Genomic DNA, 12,296 nt, shown 5'->3' on the forward strand with positions numbered 1-12,296 from the left:
AATAAGTTATTTACCTTGGAAATGTAACATTCCTTGCACTCATTAGCCAAGATATCTATTGGTGTGACTCCGGCTATAACACAGACTGCCTCCCACAAGACTGTTCTCTAACTGCCTATAACAGTCAGCAAGAGGAGTCGCTAGGCCCGCAGCAAAATGTCAGTGCAATACCTAAAAGCCGTGCAGTAGCCCAGAGAGGCGCAGCATACAGCGTAAATGCATCTGCGGCTTGCCACAGGTGCATTTAGATCATGCCCAGTTGCAAGCTTATTGGTTGTATGTGTTGAGCTGTCAATTTGGGATAGACGGGTCCAGCTTTTAGCCTTTTTTTCTCCTCTTATTTTCTCCTGCTCAAAGGAGAGCCAACTCATCCGAAGTTTTACTCAATAACTTGGGAATCCTAATTTACAAAGGTATAAGGACTATCCATGTTGTACTGCAGCTGTAGATGTTTGTACCTGATGTCTACTGCATCTTATAAATGTCAACACCTATTTTTCCAACATATCCATGCTCATATCCTCCATGGAGAATCAACCCTACAAATTTTATGTTTGACCTTATGATGTACAATAAAGGATCAACACCACCTACTGTCTTCCAGCAAATGTTTCACTATGTTCTCTTCACGATAAACCCCCCAGACACAGTAGTAAACACTGATGGATCGAATTGGAAGAATTCTGTTGGTTGTGCATTTGTTGTCAATGATATAGAACTTGCATGTTTGGTCTACCTGGTATTAAGAATGTGTTAAGTACCAAAATATCCTTATTTGCAGCGACTTGTGTAGTGCACTCCAAGCTTTAGATGATTTCTACTCCAGACTTTCTTTGGTCTCTGAAATCTATAATGCAATCATTGAGTTGAACCATCGCAACACACAAGTGAGTCTGTTGGTTTCCTAGCCATGTGGGAATTCCCGGTAATGAATGTGCAGATTCCGCTGCTAAAAATGCATGTAGTCAACCTCTTTTCACCACTCGTGTTGCTACTTCTGACTTTATCAATTTTATAAAACAGTCTCTTTGTGCAAACTGGCAAGGTGACTGGAACGGGATAACAAACTCTGGCATATAAAGATTCTGTGTTGTCATTGGACTCCTCATGCAGAAAGTGTGAGGAAGTGTTCCTCTGTCGATTGCGATTAGGTTGAGTCACACACTAGTATCTGATTTCAGCAGGACATGCACCCTTATGTGCATGATGCAACTGCCGCATGACTGTGGGCCACGTACTTGTGGATTGAATATGTTATGCGACGTTACATTGTAAATTTAAATTACATAAAAGCATTTACCAAATTTTGGGCAATAATAAGGAAATTTTAGACAGGGTGTTACTATTTTTATGAAGAGTTAAAATTTTACACAAAATTTAAAATAATAAATTATTTTTTATTCTAGTGCTGAATTATTTTAACGTTTTTGTTTTCTGTTCATTTAATTGATTTTTTTTTTACTCTGCTTCTCGTTTACACCCCTTTTGGACTTAAACTTATTGAGTTTTATAAATTTTCTATATTTCTTTGTTTGTTTCTCTTTAAATAAATGTTACCTTATTAAGTTTTCTACTGTGATATTAGTTTATACCTTTTTATTCATTGTTTTTATCTTGTTATTAGTTGTAAGTTTTAGCTTTTTAAATATTTCAGTTTTTAACCCAGATTTAGTTTGTTAATTTTTTTTAGTCTTTTCATTATCTGAGTTGGGGCTCTTTACACCCACCCCTCTTGGACTTTTAAATTCTTTTTATTTTTAGTTTTAAACTTATTTTTACATCTGTGATATTATTTTTGTGTTTTAAAAAATGTGTTAAGTGTTTTTAAAAATAAATTTTTAGCTGTGCTATTAGTTACAACATTTTTTAATTTTCATGACTTTTCTTCAAGAATTTTCTTTTATACATTTTTTTTTATCAAAGTGTTTTTCGTCCACCAAAAAATAAAAAAAAATAAATTTTTAGGAGGTGATTGATTGAATTTGTGACAGTATTGAAGGGTTATGTGAAAGTAAAATTTAAGTTTATGGAAGGCTAAATTCTTGAATTTTAATTATTAATTTTAAGGCTTTTTTTGTTATTGGTGTTTATACAAATGCAGAGAGCATTATGTGAAGGTGGGACATGTGTAGATGCAAGGGTGGATTAGGGTTCTAGATACATGTGGTTTGTTTAATAGTATAACATTGACGTAAGAGTTCTCCAATATAACAAAAACTAGGAAATATGAAAGAAGGGTAGGGGAACAAGTATTAGTTCCCCATCAGTAGTGCCTGGCCATAGTTTCTTTTTTATTATCTGTGTAAGTATAAAGTGTATTCTATTTACATTTTGTTTGTTATATCTTATTATTTCACTGTCAGGGTGTATGTTTGGGTGTTAAACGATTAGCTAGCCAAATAATGAAAGATATCATTTATACACCTTTATGGGCATATAAGGTTGATCAATTAAGTAAACTAACAAACTAGCACCCTATATAAAATAAATAACAAATAAACTACCAGATTTATATTAGTATGATGAAGTGAAATTTTTCATTTTGAATGACAAGGAATTCTGTAATGATTAGATGCTCTTGAAAGTGTACTTTGTTAATTTATAAAGAATTTTTAATCAGTCGGTTGAAATGCAAGATAATTTTGCTCTGGCTATTTTTGTTAATTATATGCGATAAGATATTATTCTCTGCTTGGTTTTTGTTATTTGTAGCGAAGTTATTTATACGGAAAACATTTTTGTAATTGTGAAGGTAGTACTTACAGGTAAAATATTTTCCTGAATAGTAAATCGCTCTATCGGCTTGGTTAATGACTTCAGCCAAGACTAGTAATGAGTAGCTACTACAAAAATATGCACCTGTGTGAATTTTCTATTAAGAGAAAAGAAATTGAATGGAACCTGTTTAAATATTATAATTGTTTTTCTGTTGTAAATTTTAAGTTTTTTTTATTATTAAGTCTGTTCCTTACTTGAAATATATTAAACCTGTTTTTTTTATTAATTTTATAGGGTAAAGTTTATGAATGAATTTGAAGAGATGAGCAGCTCTGGAAATCTTGTAAAAAGTCGACGTGAAAAAGCACAGGCAAGGAAAGAGGAACAGAGTCCAGGTGGAGGAGGTGGCATTGAAGTTGTAACTGGTGCAGCGTTTGAGCCCACTTATGTATATAAAATGTTAAATGTTATACGAAATGATACTGCATTTCCTGTTGAAGGTCGTCAAGAAGACGCTGAAGAATTTCTTTCTTGTTTATTAAATGGTCTTAATGATGAGATGTTGGAAGTAAGTTTATTTTGTTTGAGAAACTTATTTTGTGTGTATTCTAATTAATCAGTTTATAATGATTTTGAAAGAGTATTTATATTATAGACGTAGTAAAAATACCATATGTAATACCATAAGTAAAAATACCATATGCCAGAACTTTACGATAAAGACTAAACTAACAGAGTATAAAAAAAGTATGATGAAGTGCAATTTTTCATTTTGAATAACAAGGAATTGTGTAATGATTAGAGGCTCTTGAATAAATTTATTAATTTTTTTATTAATTAAGTTTTTAATTAGTAAAGTGTTTTTTTATATATTATTATGACGTTTTGGAACATAGTGGCATATTTATATGTAGTTAAACTTTTAAGTTAGGACTTAGTCATTCCCTTCTGTATTGTGATTTGTGCAAGATAGAATACTAAACAAGAAGTAATGTGTAGTATATGTATTAGTTTTCAATCCTGTTAGTTCTCAAATACCTTCTGCTCTATAAATAGTGATCTCGACTACACATTTATAAATAGTAAGCTATTTATTTAGACTGCAAATAAAATAGTAAGTAATACAGTAATAAAATAATATAAAATATATATTATATAATAATATAATACAGTAAGGATATTAAATAGACAACATATTTATATAAAAAATGAATGGTTAGGGTTGTGAAATTAAGGAATTGTAGATATGTTTATAGAAAATATTAACCTGACTAGGATTTGAGGAGTTAGTCATGAGATTTTAGTATAATTATTTCCTTTTTATGAAACTAGCTTATGAATTATTGTTAGGCATTTAAATATTAAAAATTTGCTGTTTTTTTATCATAGAAAGTCTTATTATTTCTACTTTGTGTATCTCTTATTTTAAATGTATTTAGTGCATTATGTAGAAGAATCATGCCTTTTGATATTCATTCAGTCCTGCTAAGGATAAAATGAATAGTAATTATATTTATCTTGACCTTAATTCTTTTGAAACCTTTTAATAAAAATTGATCATCATTATTATGTTTGTTACTTGACTTAGCCCTGTGGTTTGTCAGCGAGTGATTATCATTATAATTGATTTGGCAACTGTTCTGTAACAATACAGAACCCTGGTTCGATTCTACATAAAGCTACAGTTACTTTGATTACATTTTTTTTGTTATTGCTGTTTTTTATTCCAGTTGTTAATGTTATCATAGGAATGGTCATCTTTAAACCGGATGAAACCAGCTTTTATTATGCATACAATCTTTTTAAGGCCTGTAATACTTATCATATTGTTGTAATCAACTGTTTAATTATGTTCAACACATACAGTATTCTAATCGATTCTATTGATCACTGCAGTTTTTTTAATGTATTTTTGTATGAAGAAATGAAGAGTATCAATAAACAAGAAACTAATAGAGTTGGAGAAATTGATTGCAAGATCTCAATTATATCAGGCAGTTTTTAGCTAACTGGGCTATCAAACTTATTAAAATACTGTTTCGCAGTTTAATTTTGATGTGCATTGTTTTTCAGCCATGTTTGTAAAATGAATTGCTAATACAATTTGGTTTATTCATCTCTTGTTTTGAATCTGGTTATTTGAGAATGCTGTAGTGTTATAGTTGGTTGTTTTCAACGAGAGGGAAAGTTTAAAAAGCAAAAAACTTTGACTCACTTGCAAATGAGTATCCAACTAGATTTATTACAGCATTGACTGTGTGGTTACAAGCCAATGATTGATGCTAAAATAGCATGTAGTGAAAATGCAATCAGCATAGTTAAATTAAGGTGATTATTTGAACTAAATTTTCAAAGAATGTCTCCAATTTTGTAGAATGTGTCCCACATCTCAGTAAAAAATGGAGAAATTTAAGAATAAAAAAAAATGGATATTCAATGTTACTAATTAGATATTAATGGCTTATGAGCACAGTGTGAAATTTGTGAGCATTTCATCATATTTAGTTTATTTACTTAGGAAATAAAATGGAAACTCTAATAGTTTTTTAAGGTTGTATGCTATTTTACTGTTCATTTATGAAGATAAAAAAAGTTAACTTAGTATTTGTGGGCCATTTCCAAATAATCACTTTATAAACAATTCGTTCAAGAAAAAATACTATTTTTGGATTTTTATTCTTAAATTGTCGACAAAGATATTTGTTATATTCTAAATCATGTTTAAAAAATATTGTAAAACAATATACAGCAAAATTATTTATAGCAAATGAGCAAAATTTCATTAATTTGTTAGATAGTAAATTTAATCATGCTGAGGTTTTAACAAAAGTAGAAACTTGTGAAAAATCCTAATTTCTTTCTTTAATTTATTTTATACAAGTAAGAATTTTAATGCTTAATTTCTTTATTTTTTACAAGTAAGAATTTAATGCTTACATAAACAAATACAGTACATATAGAAAATGACATAAAACCAAAATGTTTGACATTATGATATACCAGTATGCAGCAGTATTATTGTGAGAAACTGCTTTTCAAAACTATGCGACATGATGGTGTTTGTGAATGTTCTGTCTATTCAAAAGTTTGATTACATAATGACCCTGTATCCTTCGTTTATAAGGTCCATGTTATAATATAGGTACCTACATGAAATTTAAAGCATACTAGTGAAGCAGTGGTGTATGATGCTGCTGACCCGTCGTATCAACCAGTATGGTTCCCTCATTCTTCATTGAACAATATATTATTGCTAATTTATTTTACAATAATTGTATGCAGTAGTACTTAATGCAGTAATTTTATTATTAAAAGTATTTAAATTATAATTTAATTAAATCTTAAAATTAAAAATTAAATGACAATGCGGTTTAATACTTTTTAGAAATTCACATACTTATATTTGTATCATAGATAAATTTTATATAGAATAGTTAGGCAAATTTTCAGTTCATCAAGAAGTCTTCATATTTTTAATTTGACAATGAGTCGCAACAAGTTCAATTAACAGAACTTTCAATTTTTTTTTGTCTTCAGTCATTTGACTACCCTCTACATCCTACATCCCTAACAATTTGTTTTACATATTCCAAACGTGGCCTGCCTACACAATTTTTTCCTTCTACCTGTCCTTCCAATATTAAAGCGACTATTCCAGGATGCCTTAGTATGTGGCCTATAAGTCTGTCTCTTCTTTTAACATTTTACCAATGTTCATTTCTCTTTCCACTTCTGAACACTTTTCTTTAATCCACTCTTCTTTCGCCAGTTTGCATTTCCTGTTTATAGCATTTCTTAATTTCCGATAGTTCCTTTTACTTTCTTCATCACTAGCATTCTTATATTTTCTACGTTCATCCATCAGCTGCAATTTATCGTCTGAAACCCAAGGTTTTCTACCGGTTCTCTTTATTCCGCCTAAGTTTGCTTCTGCTGATTTAAGAATTTCCTTTTTAACATTCTCCCATTCTTCTTCTACATTTTCTACCTTATCTTTTTTACTCATACCTCTTGCGATGTCCTCCTCAAAAATCTTCTTTACCTCCTCTTCCTCAAGCTTCTCTAAATTCCACCGATTCATTTGACACCTTTTCTTCAGGCTTTTAAACCCCAATCTACATTTCATTATCACCAAATTATGGTCGCTATCAATGTCTGCTCCAGGGTAAGTTTTGCAGTCAACGAGTTGATTTCTAAATCTTTGCTTAACCATGATTTAATCTATCTGATACCTTGCAGTATCGCCTGGCTTTTTCCAAGTGTATATTCTTCTATTATGATTTTTAAATTGGGTGTTGGCAATTACTAAATTATACTTCGTTCAAAACTCTATAAGTCGGTCCCCTCTTTCATTCCTTTTGCCCAGCCCGTATTCACCCATTATATTTCCTTCCTTGCCTTTTCCAATGCTTGCATTCCAATCTCCAACTATTATTAAATTTTCATCTCCTTTTACGTGTTTAATTGCTTCATCAATCTCTTCGTATACACACACTACCTCATCATCATCATGGGCGCTTGTAGGCATATAGATGTTAACAATCGTCTGTTTAGGTTTTGATTTTATCCTAATTACAATGATTCTATCTCGATGCGTTTTGAAATACTCTATTCTCTTCCCTGTCTTCTTGTTCATTATGAAACCTACTCCTGCCTGCCAATTATTTGAAGCTGAGTTAATTATTCTAAAATCACCAGACCAAAAGTCGCCTTCCTCTTCCCACCGAAGCTCACTAATTCCTACTACATCCACATTTATCCTATATATTTCCCTTTTTCAATTTTCTAGCCTACCAACCTTTTTTAAACTTCTAACATTCCACGCTCCGACTCGTAGAATGTTATTTTTTAATTTTCTGGTGACCCCTTCCTTAGTAGTCCCCACTTGGAGATCCGAACGGGGGACTAGTTTACCTCCGGAATATTTTACCAAGGAAGGCGCCTCCATCATTGCTATATGAAAATGCAGAGAGCCACATTTTCTTGGGAAAAAAGCAGCTGTAGTTTTCCATTGCTTTCAGCTGCGCAGTACTCAAGAGGACTGAGTGATGTTGGTATGGCCGTTTGTCATTGTGACTCACGCCCCTAACAACTACTGAAAGAGCTGCTGCCCTCTTTCAGGAATCATTCCTTAGTCTGAACAACTACTGAAAGAGCTGCTGCCCTCTTTCAGGAATCATTCCTTAGTCTGGCTCTCAACAGATAACTCTCCAATATGGTTGCACCTTCGGTCCAGCTACTCTGTATCCCTGAGCACTCAACCCCCCTCACCAACGGCAAGGTCTCATGATTCATAGAGGAGGAACTTTCGATTAGGATTTAGAAAAATAAAACACCACATTTTACAAAAATAGAAGCAAACAAAGTTCACTAAGATATCTACAATAGAAAATGTTGACATCCATATTGGCAAAGTCTGAGTTTGCTGTATCATTACTTTTCGCTTTGTTATATAATCTTTGAAAGCAGTTATAAAAGAAACTATTACATTATCAATTATGTATTACTGTCAAATGTATTCATCTTCCACTTTTCTTCGTTTTCCAATTAGGTTTTCCAGTGCGATGCATCCATTTCAGAAATGTTTCGTATATGTGTTTAAAGTATTGTCTGTCAGTGTCAAAAGTGATGTTGTGGCTGTCAACATCATCTTTTACTTTAGACCACATTATTTAAATGGGACTGTAATTTCAATGAGTCACAGCATAGTATGGGAGTAATCATAATTCATGTCCATATTTCTTTGCAGGTTTTTCAAACAAATACTTGTACTTCTCTTTATTTTCCTTAATTGTAATGTTGAAGTTTTACCACAGCGGAAAAGAATGATTAGTGTTTTCATTCTGGTCCTGCATTTTGTATTTTCTTTAATTGAGTGAAGTAATTTTTCTTTTCATGTATTGATATGTGTTTTCTGAAATTACCAAATTTTTATTTTTCTTCCCATTTTAAGTAATTTGCTGAATATTCATAATCATGATAGTCACCGCATTTTGCATTTGCTTTTCAGTGTCTGTAGAAATTGGGAGTTTAATTAGTCTGTTACCTGAACCATCGCTCAATGATTTAGTAGATATATGATTTGCTAAAATGTACATATCATTGTATCTGTTGTCAGTTCTGAATTTTATCATCAATAAGCCTATTTTTTGTAGGTGTAGGGGAAATAACAAAGAAAATTTTACTATTAAATATCCTCCAAGGTGAAACCACACTCTCTGAGAAAAACTCTTGATTTAAAATGTCAGTGTTGCCCTCTACTGAAGTTGGTGAACCCTTTTAGCATAATCAGCATTAGTTAGCTCATGGAAAACCTGAATTCTGTATGGATAAAATTTCAGCATTCTTCGTCACTGCAGTGTGTGGGGGCTTTTAGTGAAATGTTTTTTCCTGGCCTGGTCTTCATAAAGATTTACGAGATGTAACTACTGCTTTTATGTCTTGTACAACCTGCATCATTTGACGTTTGTGTGCGGTATGTTTCTGGTGTAACATTGAATTTTTTTCATGGAATTTTTTAACACTGAATAATACTTTTCACTGATACCTCCTTTAAAAATTTTTCCCTGTTCATGATGCACAACATGAGATTTCATCTGAATAAGTTTGCATCACATATACACATTCTTCAACAGTTGAACTGCATTTTAACAATCTTTTTATGCTTTACACAGACTGGAAATACTCAAAATGTTCAGAAAATAAACAGTTCTCTTTCCATTGCAGCTCCAGTCTTACAAACATCTTCCATATTATGTTTCCTGTTTTGCAGTATTATCTGCATTTTAACAAAAGCAATCTATTATAAACTATTTACTGATGTGGCTTCTTTTAAGTTTGAACACCCTGTTATGTATTATATATGTTGTGTGTATGTATGTCTGTCTGTTGAAATTTACTTACGGTCCTTATTATGTCCATACAAAAATGTTTAGCTGTGGGATGGTTTTTATGATTTACATGCTTTCTGGGTGTACTGAATGATAGTTTCCGGTTTGGTATAAATGTAATTTAACTTTTAAGTATTTTTACTCGCTGAAGCTATGATTGGGAAGCCATATTTTTTCTTAATTTGAAATAATGTGCCAGTCGTCTTTTTCTAATTTTCCAAATTATCTGTTGGTTTTTCTTTTTAAGTTCATTCATTTTCCATGAAACTAAAATAAAAAGAATTTAGAAAAATAAACCGTCATTAGTAATAACTTATCCTATACAAGGTACACTATTGCCGATGAAATAAAACAAGCAGCAGGAGCGCCAGAAGAAATGAATACTATGCACAAGCAATAACTTATATTTCATATAAAAGGGAAGTACTTCACAGGAAATATTCACTTATTATGTAATTCTGTCGCAATGCCTGCACATGGACTACAGAGGTTGACAGTTATTTTTTGGGTTATAAATAAATTAATAGTGTTTACACATATGAAGAAATAAGTTAATTGAATTATTTCAATAAATTATTGAAATTATTATTTCAAAGAAATGAATCGGTTTTGTGGATCGGGTTAAATGATGTTACATGATCATTCTTGCTTAGATTTGAGATTGTAAGAGTTTATACTAATTGACTTCATGTATAAAAGTAGTTTGTAGACCCCACTTCAAAAAGCCGGCCATTTTAATGTCTTAGTGTTAAAAAGGTGTGCTTCTGGTGGGAACATTAAATAAAGTGTGTGTATGGTCCCATATTAATTAATGTATGGAGACCAAAGGGTTATCTTGAACATATATAGAATGAAGTTGTTTAACTGTCACTTAGTATATTTTTGTGTTTGCTAGATTTCATTGTTTTTGTTTACAGCTTCAAAAATTAGCAAACAATAATATGAGCAATGGTGAAGTTACAACAAATGGTGAATTATATCAGGAGCATGATGGTGAAAATGAGTGGAAGGTAAGTAATGTAAAATATATAATTTTTAATCCTGAAAATTATTTGTTAACAATAAAACTTTATTAACTGCAAAATAAAACAAAAATAACAGTGATCAGTTTAAATGTAAAATGTAAATTATAATGAATGTCCTAAATTTTAATTTATTGAAACATCAATTTAAGAACGTACTTGAAGACATGTGTAATAATGTGGAAACATAAAAAAAATGGTCTGTAATTGATGGAAACGTAAAATAATGGAAAAGATTGTTGTGTATTTTTAAGAATCCAAACGAGCTTTTATAAAGTAATGGTGGGAAAATATAATCTATTATAGAAGGAGTTTTACAACATTTTTTAAGAATGAGTGTTCTTTTGAGCCACCGAGGTTAAGCGATGGTGTGAATGAGCCATTCATGAATAATATAGAACAATTAATAATAAAAACATTATAATTTTCTATGTTTTTTTGTCATATGGTAATATATAAAACGCAGGTTTCATAAATTTGCTGCATATGTAATTGTGTAGTTTTATTCTAAATTTTGTATTGATGTGGTCTAGGTCTTCTTCCTATTGTATAGCAATTAATAATAGAATCATTCATCATACATGACTTCAACACAACATGCAATTCTGAGAATTTAATTTACTTATTTTTAATCTACTCTAATCGTTGTGCTGTGAAAAATCATATGTCACACATCACTTGTAATTATGTTTTAGAAGTGGTTATTACAGAAACACTCATTGTGTGACTTGTTTTTAAATCAGTCATTTAAATTTTTAATATTTCAATAAAGTTATTCTCTTTTAAAATGCCCAATAGGAGGAAAAGGTATAGTAGTTCATAAGGCGAGGGAAATTGTATTCAGTTATAAGATTTCTTTTTAAAAAAAAAAGTGCTGGAACTAGAATTGTTAGGAAAACCGAAGTGCTTAATATGGTTGTTCAAGCAACAAAAATATCAAAACAAACCGTCCAAAAAATTGTAGCAGGAAGAATTGCCACAGTTACTGTGTGCAAACTAGATTTGTTTGACACGGTTGCTTTGTCATTTATTAAATAAGTTTTATGTAATCGAAAAATGAGTCTACTGTGAAGAGAATTAAACAAAAAGCACGCAAGTGAAATTAATTTCAAAGGGAGTGAAAGATCTTTAAGGAGAATATTATGTGAAATGGGATTTATGAAAAAAAAAACAGAAGACAACCGGAAAATACAGTTAGAATGGTATGACATTAGAATGCAAAGAATGAAATTCAACGACAAATTTCCCTGTTTCACTAAGGAATAGTCATGAGACACCAAAATTGTGGATAGACACAACAAACTTCATGGGGGACTGAAAACACCAGTATCCAAGGCCTCGCTATTAATAATTGTTCATGCTGGCCGGCTGTAATAAAGGATTCATTAACAGTGCTTTATTTATGTATGAGTCAAATAAGAAAAGAGATTATCACAAATCGATGGATTCTGAAAAATACAAGAAATGGTTATGGGAGAAGTGAAATTTCCAACTTGCCACTTTGTACTAGATAACACATTGTTTCACAACGTTCTGCTACAAAAGTAGTCAAATTCTAACTCTTTGAAAAGGGGTATGATAAAATAATTATAATAAGTTTATTTAAAAATATATAATTATTAAAAAAACAAAGCATGGTTTAGCTGTTTAATGGTTAGCCGAACAA

General features: G+C 31.2%; 1 protein-coding gene across 2 annotated transcripts in view; it reads left to right on the forward strand.

The window, feature by feature from the left end:
- Usp10 (ubiquitin specific protease 10) overlaps positions 1-12,296 on the forward strand; it is a 74,836-nt gene that overhangs the window by 43,260 nt on the left and 19,280 nt on the right. For both annotated transcript variants that reach the window (XM_075369987.1, XM_075369988.1), the window contains exons 6-7: positions 3,013-3,286; positions 10,526-10,618. In XM_075369987.1, coding sequence (XP_075226102.1) covers positions 3,013-3,286; positions 10,526-10,618 — 367 coding nt within the window. The remainder of the gene's footprint in view (positions 1-3,012; positions 3,287-10,525; positions 10,619-12,296) is intronic.

Source organism: Lycorma delicatula, chromosome 6 (genome assembly GCF_047948215.1).
Source record: "Lycorma delicatula isolate Av1 chromosome 6, ASM4794821v1, whole genome shotgun sequence".
In the NCBI taxonomy this organism is placed as follows: domain Eukaryota; kingdom Metazoa; phylum Arthropoda; class Insecta; order Hemiptera; family Fulgoridae; genus Lycorma; species Lycorma delicatula.